The 13,312-nt window shown below is 43.9% G+C and overlaps 1 protein-coding gene and 1 long non-coding RNA gene across 2 annotated transcripts in view; one reads left to right on the top strand and one right to left on the bottom strand.

Annotated features, from left to right (window-relative positions):
* Positions 1-13,312, top strand: part of LOC122823972 (SH3 and multiple ankyrin repeat domains protein 2-like) — a 164,281-nt gene that overhangs the window by 103,989 nt on the left and 46,980 nt on the right. The window contains exons 13-14 of the mRNA XM_044104088.1: positions 7,739-7,878; positions 9,604-9,717. Of these exons, the coding sequence (XP_043960023.1) occupies positions 7,739-7,878; positions 9,604-9,717 (254 nt within the window). The remainder of the gene's footprint in view (positions 1-7,738; positions 7,879-9,603; positions 9,718-13,312) is intronic.
* LOC122824271 lies at positions 3,794-9,608 on the bottom strand. The gene is made up of 3 exons (XR_006369474.1): positions 9,539-9,608; positions 6,387-6,528; positions 3,794-4,328 (listed from the first exon to the last, which is right to left on the bottom strand). It is a non-coding gene; the product is annotated as an uncharacterized LOC122824271 (long non-coding RNA).

Below are 13,312 nucleotides of genomic sequence, written 5' to 3'. Positions count from 1 at the left end.
TTATAATCACATAATGCAAGATTTAAAGCTACATGATGTTTGGAAGCGTTTAATTTTTTTACCAGCTGCCTGAAAGTCGTGTGAAAAGCTGCAGAACGTCACCAGTGAAATGGACGCCTTGCTTTAGTCATAAAATCTGACTTTTTCTGAAATCAGAGAATTAAATTGTTTTTGCTAAAGCAGAAAATTGAAAATACATCTGAAAAATAAAAACAGATCAGACTGAAGCATTAATTTAACCAAGAGAATCTGTGGATCATTGAGTGAAGATTTAATCTAATCATCTCTGGATTAGATTCAATCTCTGATCTCTGCAGAAACATCTACTGTCAATTTGTGCAGCACTTTTTCATTTTACTGGAAAACTACAGAATTATCCCAAGAAACAAACTTCATTTCATGTCCTCCCATTAAGTCATGTAGAAAATAAACCTTCACAGCCGTTTGTCCTGTTTGGTTAAAACGCTGAACGGACCGGGTCTCACGTCCTCCTAACCGGTTCTGCAGCAGTTGTACAGGAAGTGATGTACACACAACCTTAGTTTGATGTTTTACTGTGTCTGTACACAGCTGGCAGCAATAACCAGAGCAAAACTGCTATTTTTAGATCATGGAGGACAATATTGCATCATTATTGCCCAGCCTTACATGAAGATATGCAGATTCTCAGGTCCAGAACAAAATTCAGAACCAAGGAAAGGTCCAAAGATTCTCTTATATTTCACCCAAAATCCACAGTTACTATTTAATAGCAAACGAAGTAAAGCTGAAGAATATTTTCCTGATTCCCATCTGAATGTTTAAGCCCAAAAAGTTCCTGCCTGTGTTCGCTGGTGCTGTTCTGATTGTTGGAGTTGTGTGTTTCAGCCTCATCAGCATGTTTGCAGAAGTTTTAATGACTCCATCGCTCCTGATTGCCGTGGCGACCGTCCTCATGCTGTCGGTAACTGACAGATTAATCCGTCCTGAGCCGCCTGATGTTCTCCAGAACCAGGCAGCAGATAGCAGCTCTGCTACCACAGACGTTCACCAGCGTTCATTCCTCTGTTTTTACCCCAGCTGTGGATTAATTTGGCATCTGAGCAGCTGCTGATCGTCTGTTTCAGTCGACACGTTGTGTTTGAGCTCTGCTCTCTGGGAATGTGCATCCTGCTGATAAGGAGAAACACGCGGATCAGCAGGAACGATGCTTCTCTCACTGGCAGTGAGTTGGGATGACAGAAAAAACGTGACGCAGTTTAACACGTGTGTCAGCTGACATTTAAACCGGCTGGAGAAAATGGATCCAGATGATTTATTTATGTTACTGGAAGCGTCTTCATTCACTGCTGGATTCTCCTTAAAGCTCAGAAAAAGATGACCTACTGGTGATAATTATAAAACAGAACATTATTACCAATGTAGGTCTGTAACCTAATCACTCTTCGCCTATCAGGGTTAGATATCAGGGACATTTGAAGCGGCGGCTCTGCTCAACTTCTGCTGGCCCACTTACAGAAACGAGGCAATTAGTGACAGAGTTCACCACGTTACAGCATCTCATTTCTCTCTTATTGGAATAAAAAACAAGAAAATCCTTCAGATTTTCTGTCCTGAGTCAAAACACTGTTAAAAACACGATGCCCTGCTGTATTAAACATGTAGGCTCATTATTTACACCAACCATTTAACTGGATAGTTTCATATGAAGCATTTTTTTGTTGCTTGCTTCGCCCAGCAGCAGAAAGCTGCAGAAAGAAGACAAATCAAGTTTGCATGCTAAATCGCATTAGCATCGTTATCAAACGGTGTTGATATTGTTTAACATATTGAATCAAAATCATAAATAAAACTGGACTAATCTGAACCGATGTTTATCTCCAGGGTGTTGGTCATGTTGGCACTGTTAGCTAAAAAATTAGAGTAATGCTAACCATTAATCAGCATTCAGTGTGTTTTCACTTAATGCTGTGAAGTTTGTGTCGAATCGTCTCCTGAGGTTGGATTTATGTGACTCTGTGTAAAATCTCTTAAATTCTGATCAACATCAGAACATCCCAGTTTGGATGTAACTCTGAGATCTTGTCGTGTCGAGCTCTGTCAGAAACTCCCATAATTCCCTCCGTTTTTTCTTCCAGTCTTTGTTTTTGCCCCCCGCCTCGCCCGGCCGCCGCCCACACATGACAGCCTCTCTGTGGCGTTCCCTCCGCTCCCACTCAACATGTCACACGGCCTCATGTGAGCCCGCAGACCCGCTTTCTCTCTGCTCCCCGCTCCATCCACCCAGCGCTGACAGCTGTCAGTAACCCCTCTGGGCGCCATGGCAACCGCCTCCCGGCTCGCCGTGGTGAGAAATGAGACGTGTCCTCCGTGTCAGGACGGGCCGGAGGTTTGGCTGTTTCTGCTCGATGTGACTCATAAAGATCTCGCCGTTAATATTCTGTGATTATTAACCGCGTCGCCTCGCTGCTTCTGCTGCGCAGAACTTCATTAAGAAATCACGGTTTGAAGAAATTCTGCAGTTTTATTGCAGCGCAAACCCAATTACAGCACGGAGCAGATTTCCTCTGCGACTTTAATGCGATTATGAAATTCGCCTGATTTGATTTGATTGGGTCATAAAGTAATATGCAGACGACACGTTCGCTCAGAACACGGAAAACACAATCAGCAAAGACGCAGGGCCTGAAAATTATATCCTCAAATTAAAAACTGACATCGGGACGGAAACAGGAGACGTTAAAGTTTACAGGAATAAATGTATGTGAGATGCAGAGGGACTCATCAGAGCCCCGCCGTGTTCGGTTTGCCCAGATGTTCCCTGAAGGCCTCACAGGTTTGTTGGTTAGACAGAGAAGCGGTCGTGAGGAAACTCTGGAGGAGCTGCAGAGATCCCCAGCTCAGGTGTTGAGAGAAAACCTCACAAATCCACAAATCTGACTTTTATGGAAGATTCATAAGTTGAAAAGCATCATCAGAAGAAGAACTTCCAAATAAAGGAGAAACAGAAAATCTCCAGACACATTTCTTTAAACTTTAAAAACATATTTTTTGGAAGTCGTCATTACTACTGATTTGTGTTTTTACTGCGTTCAGACCCACCAGCTCCGCTCAGTTTGGTCTCTTTGGAGTAAATGTTAGTCTGGATTAACTGCAGTTCTTCTAAACTAGGGAGAAATAATCACCTGCTTCCTGAAAGTATTCACACCCCTGTGAAGAGTAAATACCGACTTTGATATTTCTGTCTAATTATGAGGATTTTAAATCTTCCACTTGTTTCCACTGAGAGGCAAAGAGGATTAAACACGACGATCAGATATTTTAACTATTTGTTTCAACTGGTTAAAATCGAAACACTTGAGATTCATTTTCATTTTGTCTTTTAAACGAGTGACAGCTCATCAGATAAATCAGGTTTATAGAAATCTGCTGCAGAAGTTGTTCTATAAAAACTCCCCACCTCAGCCTCAGGTCCAGGTGCTTACTTTGACTAGGCCTGGATTCTTTTCAGCCTTTCAGTTCTAGATCTGCTGCTGTGTATGGGTCATGTTGTTGGACAGATTAATAAAACAAGCCCACATCACCAGCCCTCCACCACCGTGCTTGGCTGTTAGCATCAGGTTTTTTACAGGTTTTCTTTTTGTTTTTTGGTTGAACAAACTGAACACGGAGCTGCAGGTCCAGAATATTTGCTGGGTTTTTGTTGAGCGTAGCAGCAGAGACGCAGACTGACAGTAGAGACCAGGCTGCAGCTGCTGCTCAGGGCCTTTCACCATCTTTAATATAACTGTTGACATAACAATATGCTGTCCAATGCCAGATTACTACAGGTCATGTGTGGGTCATATTATGGGATTACATCAGAAACATGAGGATTACATAATCCCTACAGCAGCAGGAGGGGGTCGGTGTAACGTTTGATGAAAAAACTAATTCTGTGAAATTTAGCTTCATCTGAAACTGAATATTTGGTCATTTTGAGAGTTTTATCAAGTCTCAAACATGTCAGAAAATCCAGAAAAGAAAACTTCATTGTGTTGAGTTTTGTTTCAGAAACATTCAGGAAAACCATTTTTGGTGCATTTTTATCTTCAGTAGCAGCTGATTGGTGGATGGGGAATTCCTGAAGATTGTTTTGTGGATCTTGAGGAGATTAGAGTTCCTGGAGGCGTTGTGTGGAGGATTATGGTGAGGTCTGGAGTCTGTGATCAGCTCGGCCCGTTCCTGCTGCAGTTCGGGTTTCTGATCCTTCTGCTGGTTCTCATGGACCGGATTTCAGGGCGGAGCTGATCAGAGTGACGATGTGGTTCTGCTGCATGGAGGAGGAATAATCAGCTTCTGGCTTCATCCTCATGTGAACAAAGATGAGAAAAGAATAAACAGGATGAACACTTCTTGTGTTTTAAGGTTTTTTTAATTCATCTCTGTAGTTTTAGTTCAGATTGTTAAACATTGTGAAGTCAACGGAGTTAAAAATATAAAAACTGTTTTTAGTGATGCTGAAACCCAGAACATATCGGTCACCAGTTAGTGGTTCTGTTAGCAGTTAGCAGCTCTGTTCTCAGGCAGTTAGCATCCGTCAGCCGCAGCAGCGTGGCGTGATGAGTGCCGGTGTCCCATCATGGTCACACTGGATCCACCCTGAGGAAACTGGACACCAGTTCACCTCCCTGACTGACCAGGTTTTGTCTCCTCCAACCAGTGACGTGCGGTCAGGGGAGGCAGGTGAGGCAGTGCCTCACCAGCCATCATGGAAAGAAAGAAAATATATAATCATAAAGTAATTTAAATTGTTATATTCATCCGGTGGTTTGTACTAAAAAATATTTATTTTTCATGTAGCTTCACCAATTTCGATTTTTATTTGTTCAAAATCGCTGAATTTTCTTATTTTCCCATTCAAATGCTTGGAAGCGATGCCGGTGAGGCAGCAGCGAGCTCTGCCTCACCTTGGATTGCGCAACCCCTGGCTCTGCGCTGGCTGCTAAGCGGAGAGAGCATGTTGCTGTACGGCGTCAATAAAATGGTTTAAACTAATTTAATATGTGAACTTATTTCCAATAATTTAGCTTATGTATATAATGTACAGTGCTTTTTGTCACCAACTGTGTTTGTGTAACGTGTTTCGTGTAATGAGCGATTATAAACGGCAGAGAACAGGTTCGAGGTGAGGCAGGCAGTTCTCTTGCCTCATGGCAGGGGGCGCTCAAGATCCCAGACGTTCGTCTTGTTCACTCCTCAACTGCCGAGTAAGTGACAGCGAGCTAGGCTAAACGATTCGGGAAGCAAGTCAAGTGCAGCGATAGATTATAATAGAGATAGTGATTTTTTGTTTTGTTTTTTAAGGAAATGTGTGTTTTGTGAGCTACAGTTTGTATGTGTAAGGATGCAGAAGTGAAACATAACCTGTAAACTGCTGTCAATCTATGCATCTATTTGCAAATCTGATTCTGATGACGTCAGTGCCTCACCAGCTATGAACCTCACCGCACGTCACTGCCTCCAACCCTCTAATTTTACCGGCGATCCTGTGTGACGCGTCGGACGCTTCGGCTACTGCCTGGGACACCGCTGCTCTTACGCCCTCTGGTGGCTGCTGTAGACATGTCAGCTGTTGGGAAATAAGATAATTTATCTTCCCACTAATGACCTGCATGAGGCAGCGTTAGTACCAGGCTGGGATTTATTTTTAATTCACGAGAATAAAACAAAAGTCATATTACCAGAATAGAACAACATTAAAAATCATAACATGAGAATGAAATTGTAATAATACAACAATATAGTCGAAACAATATGAAAAGTAATAAAGTTGTAAAAACACAAAAATATTCACAATAACACAAGAATAATAATAATGTTACCATAAAGTAATAATAATATGAGATTAATCAATTTACCAGAATAAAGTGGGAATAATAAAAAAAGTTGTAATTACATGAGAATGTCATAATAATGCAAAAATAAAGTATACTAATATGAGAATAAAAACCTCTGAAGTGATAATAACACAAGAATAAAGTCGCAATAATATGACAAAGTTGTAATATTAAGAGTATGAAATCATAATTTTATAACTTCAGAAAATTAAAACGAGTAATGTTGAGCATCTTGTGAAGCTAACAGGACTTTAAAACGAAACGACTAAATCTGTTAGAAGAAAGAATCACACTGACTAGATGGGCTGTCATGTCAGATCTTTATAACTCCATCAAGGCTGTTTTCTTATGAAAATCACTTTATTCTGCTGATATTATATCTTATTCTGGTCCTAACAGACCTGCATGTGGAACCCAAACTGGTTCAGTAAACTGGACCGTTTACTCCTGTGTCCGTTCTGTCTTTGCTCGCCCTGTTTCTCCTTGTGTGTTGAACCTTTAATCTGAAATCACAAGCAGAGCGGAGACCTGCAGCAGCGTGTTGTTTCAATCCAGACACTCCTCACAGCTCCGTGTCACTTCCTGTGCTCCAGTGCAGAGTTGGCCTCTCGGTGGTAGGCGCTATTTCCAGCCGCTCGGAGTGCGGCTGCAGCTTTGTCCGTGGCTTTCCCTGGGAAAATGTGCGAGCAGTCTCAGTAGGTTCTGAATGGGGTTAGCTCTCCAAAGGCCTGCAAACATTCGAGGAGGAGTGGAGTCTGCAGGACAAGGTGACCCACTTACTGCAAACAGTCCCTCCCTCCCGCTCTCCATCTTCCTCTTTTATTCTCCTAGTTTTCCTTCCTGCTGCCTGCTCTCTCAATCAGAACAATCTGATTGTTCCGATAGTTGTTCAGAACAATCTGGACTCTCCTCTCTCTCCTCTCCTCTTTCCACAGCATCACTCAGACGCTTTGAGCTCAGAAACAGCTTTTAGAATAAAATATTTGTTCATTTCTGACTGGAATACGGTGGAGTCACAGACAGCTTCAGCTGATCGTCACGGTCATATTGAGGCCATGTTTTGCTTCGGTGTAGTTATGAACACTAACCACTAAGTGGCGCTATGTCACCGTGGTATCCTGCTGCATATGAATGAAGAAGTATTTTAGAAACGTTTTGAAACGTAAACATCGATCCGTGGATCTGTTGCTGTCAGGTGAGACATTTTCAGCAGCTCTGTGGGTCAGAACCGGGTTCTGATTCTGTGACAAAAACAAACTACAACCTGACTCAGACTCTGATTTTTAATCTTCACAGGGTCACACTCTCAGTGTTTTTCCTTTAAAGATTTTTTTTTTACTTTATTTATGATTTTATATAAATGAACAAACTTGCAAAACATATAACCAAGTCAACAAAAGACAAAGAGTTACTTTTAAACCCCAATCACCTCAAATTCCTCTCAAAAATAAAAGAAAGAAACATTTTGCTAAGTGTTTGGGATAAGAGATGCATCCAGATAAATTCAATAAGGCTCCCAAATTTTCAAACAAAATTTTTACACAATAATGACAATGATAACAGTATTTTATTTCCAGGGGGATGCAACTATTAATTTCTGAAAAGCGTCTCTCGATAGAAGGACGGGAGTCTGATTTCCATGACGCCTCAGTGAACTTTTTACCCTCACAAGGAAACAAGCACAAATTTTATTTGTGTATTTTTTGCGATTTCTGCAGTTTTGGATCTGGTGGAACATAAAGTTTTCTGTCCAAGAAACAAAGTCTCAAAGTGAAGTAACTGGTATCGACGGTCTTGGCCCGTGTCCTCTAGTCCTGACATTTGGACCCCTGTCCTGACCTTTGACCCCTGTCCTGACGTGTTTGTGCCTCCTCTCTCAGCCCCAGCGCTCACGGCGAGGCGCTCGGCCCCAGGAGGAAGCTGTACAGCGCCGTTCCAGGCAGACACTTCGTGGTGGTTCGCTCTTACTCCGTCCAGGCAGAGGGAGAGATCAACCTCTACAAAGGCGACAGGGTCAAAGGTCAGTCAGCTTGTGGGAGATAGACTTTACCCTGACGTTGATGATAGATTTTCATACAAAAAATGTATGAAAATCTAAGCTAATATTCCAAATTTGCATCCAGAAAAACACAGATTTTAAGATTTGTTTCCCTTTTGCTTTGAATTGTGTTTTCTAGATCAGAGATTTCTGTCTCTTTGTTTTAAGGAAATGGGTTTTATTACTGGGTGTAGAAAAGCAAAGTAGATTGTAAGAACCAGACCTTACGATCTCCAGCACGGCAGAGGAAACTCCAGAGAGAATAAGCAGGACAACACAATGTTTCAGATTTATTGAGATCATAAAAAGACGCTGTAGGAAAAGAACAATATGAGTTTAGAAATAAAGATCCGAATGGAAGTATAAAGGAGTTTTAAATTTAGCTCTCACAGCTTCAAACCTGGGACACATTTGATAATTTTGGATGCAGGATAAAGATGTTACTTTATTCCTGTGAAGATTCCCAGTATGAGAGATGAATGTTATCTGGAAGAGGCTCCACTAAGACCTGGCTCTGCTAAGCCAAAGGATGAAGATTTACATCCATGCATTAAGATTTAAAAAAGATGGACGTCTTTCAGCTTTATTTTAGCGCTTCCTGCCAGATTAACCTTTGACCTTTAAAGACTCAGCGTTCTGACTCTGAGTTTTATATTTCTGTTAGACGGTAATGAAGTTATGTCAGGAAAACAGAGGTTGTTCATTATTCATTAAATATGTCTACTGTGACATGAAGTTAAGTAAAATTTGAAAATTAATTTAATTTTGGTTATTGAATGATTTATTTGACCTGCTGGTTTTTCCATAATGAAATGATTATACGTCATAAAACTGACACAAAGACATACATGGGTGTAACATGTCCACCGCGCTTTTCTCAGCCTTTACAACTGTTTAAACCGTTGTTAGCATGTGGTAATGTTTTTTTCCGAGCCGTCTTTAAACACACCATCGGACACTGACGCGCTGCAGATCAGCATGCTGTCAGAATCATCTTCATAAACAAACCAAAAGACAAAAAACTGTAACTTTCCTCTAATCTGTGGAGTATTGCTGGTCCACGCAGATAATATTAGCTAACTGAAGGCTAGTTAATCCATGCTAATGTATCCTGTCAGGCTAGTTAGCAATAATGCTAATGTTGTTGTTACATGTCTTGTTAGCAGTGAAACAGTAACATCAGCCATGCTGATGGTGATGTAGTATGTAGTACTGTATATTATTGATACATGGTGGGTCGCAATATGCACTTTAGCATTAGCCTGTGCTAAATATCATGTTGGTGTTAGCACAGCTAACGTTAGCAGTGGTGACCACTGCTGCTGATGTATCTGATTACCTCTGGATTGACGTGCTGCTGTTGTATCAACCTTCCAGAATCCTTCTGGTTCTGGTTCTGGTTCATCCCCAGAACCAGAACCAAACACGGAGGAGCAGCTTTCAGCTTCTATTTACCATGAATCTGGAACAAACTTCCATAAAAACAGCTGAAACTCTGAGTTCCTTTAAACACAGGTCGAATCCCACCTGGTTAAAGTTGCTTTTCATTCATATTAACTGATCATCATTTCTGATGATTTTGATCATGGCATTTGACAATATGTAATGATATTGTGGAAAAAGGGAAATAAACTCGACTTACCTTTGCTGGAACTTCATATTTTGAACTTTACTGTTTGAATTAAGTTTTTAATTCCCCCCCCCCAGTTCTGAGCATCGGAGAGGGGGGCTTCTGGGAGGGCAGCGCCCGCGGTCAGGTGGGCTGGTTTCCGTCCGACTGCGTGGAGGAAGTCCCGGCCAAGGCCACCGAGGAACGGACCTGTGAGTAGCATCAGCTGGGCGGGTTGGGGGTCCGGTTGTGTTGGTTCCAGTTCAAAACCATCATCCAGATTTTTCTCTGTAAATTTCTGTTCATAAATGAACTGAATGTTTTCATGAGCGGGAATGACAGCGGTAACTCCTGACCCGCTGATGCATGGACCCCACCAGACGCCTGAAGGCACCAAGATGTTAGCAGCAGATGCTAACCCTGGAAGTGTGAGGTGGGGTGCAAAGAGTTGGACCCGTTCCCGAAAACACGATCTCATAGAGGTGTGGAGAATTTAGAGGCCAAATAAAAAAACCTCAAGCCGTTTGTTTTTCTACTCGGAGCGTGATTGGTGTGTGACGGGGAGCTTCATGCTGCTAGCTGCTAGCTGAGGCCACAACCTTCAGGAAATGAAAGAGTGACCCAGCGTTTCCCAGCAGAACATTCTCCTGGTCCAAATCAGGTCGTTTCCTGACTGCTTTGCACTTTGGTGTTTTTCTGGAACGTTCCCTTAAAATTTTTGCACCAACTTCTGTCTGAGAGAGATTTACGCCCGGGCTGGAGTTAAACACTCAGAAGTCATTTGTGAACATTAACTTGCTAATCAAACATCTTAACGACTTAATTAGATCCCATAAAAACGTTTTGGTGTGTGACGGCACGTGTTTCAGCTGCATGTGTGTCCTCCTCTCTGTCTTCCCGCGGCCCCCAGGCTGCTGTGTGCTGCGCTACGTTGCCCTGCTAACTCAGCTGTGATCTTATTTCCTGTGGGAAATAATGAACATTTCACGGCACGCTCCGTCCCCCGTAAACGTTCCCCCGTCCTTACGTCTTTTTGTGCTGTAAATCTACAGGAGACATTTGAGACGTCTTCTGTCTGTTTTTTATCTGTTTTCATGCTTTGTTTAATTATTGAGATTAGCACCAGGCGGACATCCATCAGCTCTCTGGTCTAACTCTTCCCTGGGGGAGCGCCAGCCTTGTTCCGGGGCGTCTCTTGTTCTCTGGCTGTTTGCCTTTGTCTGTGTGGCTCACTTTAAAGTTTAACCCAAGGCCGTTGGCGCGGGAAAGCCTCCCTCATGCGGCGCCGCGTCCAAGCTGCCCCCGGGTCTGCCTGCAAAGAAAAGCCTGTCAGAAATGGGACCACAGTATGGCGTCCTGCAGAGAGCCATTCAGAGGCGCTTCAGTCGAACCCACGGGTCAACTCTGTGTGTGTGTGCGTGCGTGTGTGTGTGCGTGTGTGTGTGTGTGTGCTGTGCTGCCACATGCAGCCGTAAAGCAGTTGATCGATAATAATATAGATGGATGATTGTGATTTTCTATAAATTCATCTTTTACTGCAGCATCATGATCTGACAATAAAACTCCTCGGCTTTTATTTTCCTGCTTCCATTGATCCATTTCTCTTCAACATGGGAAACAGAAGAGAACATGCTCCACAACCACTACACAACAGAAAAAACTGTGTCCTACCATCACAAACATAAACTGGAAGAACAGGATTCCTTCCTTTGTTGCTTTATGTCAAGCTATATAATAATAGAAAAATAAAATCTTATACATACAGTAAGAATAAGGTTTGGTTGTTTGAGGCAACGATTTGCTGCAGCAAACACTCCCAGTGGTTTTCATGTGAAGAACACCTGATGACCACTGTTGGGTACAGTGGAGGATGTGTGATGCTGTGGGACGGATTCCCCTCTAAAGGCCCTGCTAGGTTTATTAGTGTGCAGAGTAAAACCAGGACAATCTTCATAAAATCTGCTCATCGTTGGTTTTTTCAGCAGAACAAAGATCCTGAACGTCCGATGGTTTATCGTTTTCAAACGGTCAGAGCAAACATGGCGGCACCTTGTGGACGAACCGGCCCTGTGGACGAACCGGCCCTGTGGACGAACCGGCCCTGTGGACGAACCGGCCCTGTGGACGAACCGGCCCTGTGGACGAACCGGCCCTGTGGATGAACCGGCCCTGTGGACGAACCGGCCCTGTGGACGAACCGGTCTGAGGCAGTCGGACGGTTCTGACTTTCTTCAGATCAGATCCTGAGAACAAACCTCGTCTGTCTTCGTTTTTCCAGCTCTTTCCTGTTTGTAACATTTTTCCTCTGGGATTTGAGTGTTGCTATAAATCTGCACAGGCAGCAGGATCTCCCTGCAGCGGACCGACCCGGACAACCTCCAGCAGCACCGACCCAATCTGACTCTGGACCCGCAGAGCCACAGAGCGGAGGGAGAAACATGCCAATCTGACCGTTTACGGGCGGCTCCACTCGCTACGCTAGCTTCAGATAATCCAGGGAAACAAGCTGATTGCAGAAGAAATATTTAAACATTTAAAGCTGCCAGTGAGTCACGTAATTATTCAATGCCTACATCATCATTTATTCATCAGGACTGGAGAAAAGAAGTCCCTTTGTGCTCCGTCAGTAGTGAAGAGTTAGCATGTTAGTGAGAGCTGCTCTGATGGAAACTGCAGCTCCGTCTAAATCCATGATGTTTCCAGCTTTTATTTTTACTTTTCCATCAGCCAACGTCTTTCTCTCTCTCACAGAAATTCACACACGCTGATTTAAGTTACAGGCGTTTAGCCTCTAATCCGTCTAATTGAATAGAAGTGATGCAGGCGGATTAAGGCCCGCTTACAGACGCTCCGGTTGGACTTGGGCTCGATTCAGAGGTCTGGAAACACGCAGCTTCCACACAGAAGAAGAAGAACTCAGTTTGACATCAGGTTAGCATTCAACCTGGATCAGAAAACAGCAGATATTCTGATCCAGATCTTCTGGATCAGCAGAAACCGATGTTTCATCAATTTCATTAAACTGATGCTTTGTTAAACATCCGTTTAATCTATGAGATTATTTTAGAGCAGCAGCCACTGGAGGAAGTCTGACATCCGGAGGAAACATTTCCTCTCTGGAGGGGAGAACTGGACCTGTGGACTGGACCTGAGGACTGGACCAGCGAACTGGACCTGTGGACTGGACCTGCGGACTGGACCCTAGGACTGGACCTGGACTTGTGGACTGGACCTGTGGACTGGACCTGGACCTGTGGACTGGACCTGCGGACTGGACTTGAGGACTGGACCTGCGGACTGGACTTGTGGACTGGACCCTAGGACTGGACCTGGACTTGTGGACTGGACCTGCGGACTGGACCCTAGGACTGGACCTGTGGACTGGACCTGCGGACTGGACCTGTGGACTGGACCTGTGGACTGGACCTGGACTTGTGGACTGGACCTGCGGACTGGACTTGTGGACTGGACCCTAGGACTGGACCTGGACTTGTGGACTGGACCTGTGGACTGGACCTGTGGACTGGACCTGGACTTGTGGACTGGACCTGTGGACTGGACCTGGACTTGTGGACTGGACCTGTGGACTGGACCTGTGGACTGGACCTGGACTTGTGGACTGGACCTGTGGACTGGACCTGTGGACTGGACCTGGACTTGTGGACTGGACCTGCGGACTGGACTTGTGGACTGGACCCTAGGACTGGACCTGGACTTGTGGACTGGACCTGTGGACTGGACCTGCGGACTGGACCTGTGGACTGGACCTGTGGACTGGACCTGTGGACTGGACCTGGACTTGTGGAC

Source organism: Gambusia affinis, linkage group LG02 (assembly GCF_019740435.1).
Source record: "Gambusia affinis linkage group LG02, SWU_Gaff_1.0, whole genome shotgun sequence".
NCBI classification, from domain to species: Eukaryota; Metazoa; Chordata; class Actinopteri; order Cyprinodontiformes; family Poeciliidae; genus Gambusia; species Gambusia affinis.
This window is presented reverse-complemented; position numbering and strand designations above follow the sequence as displayed.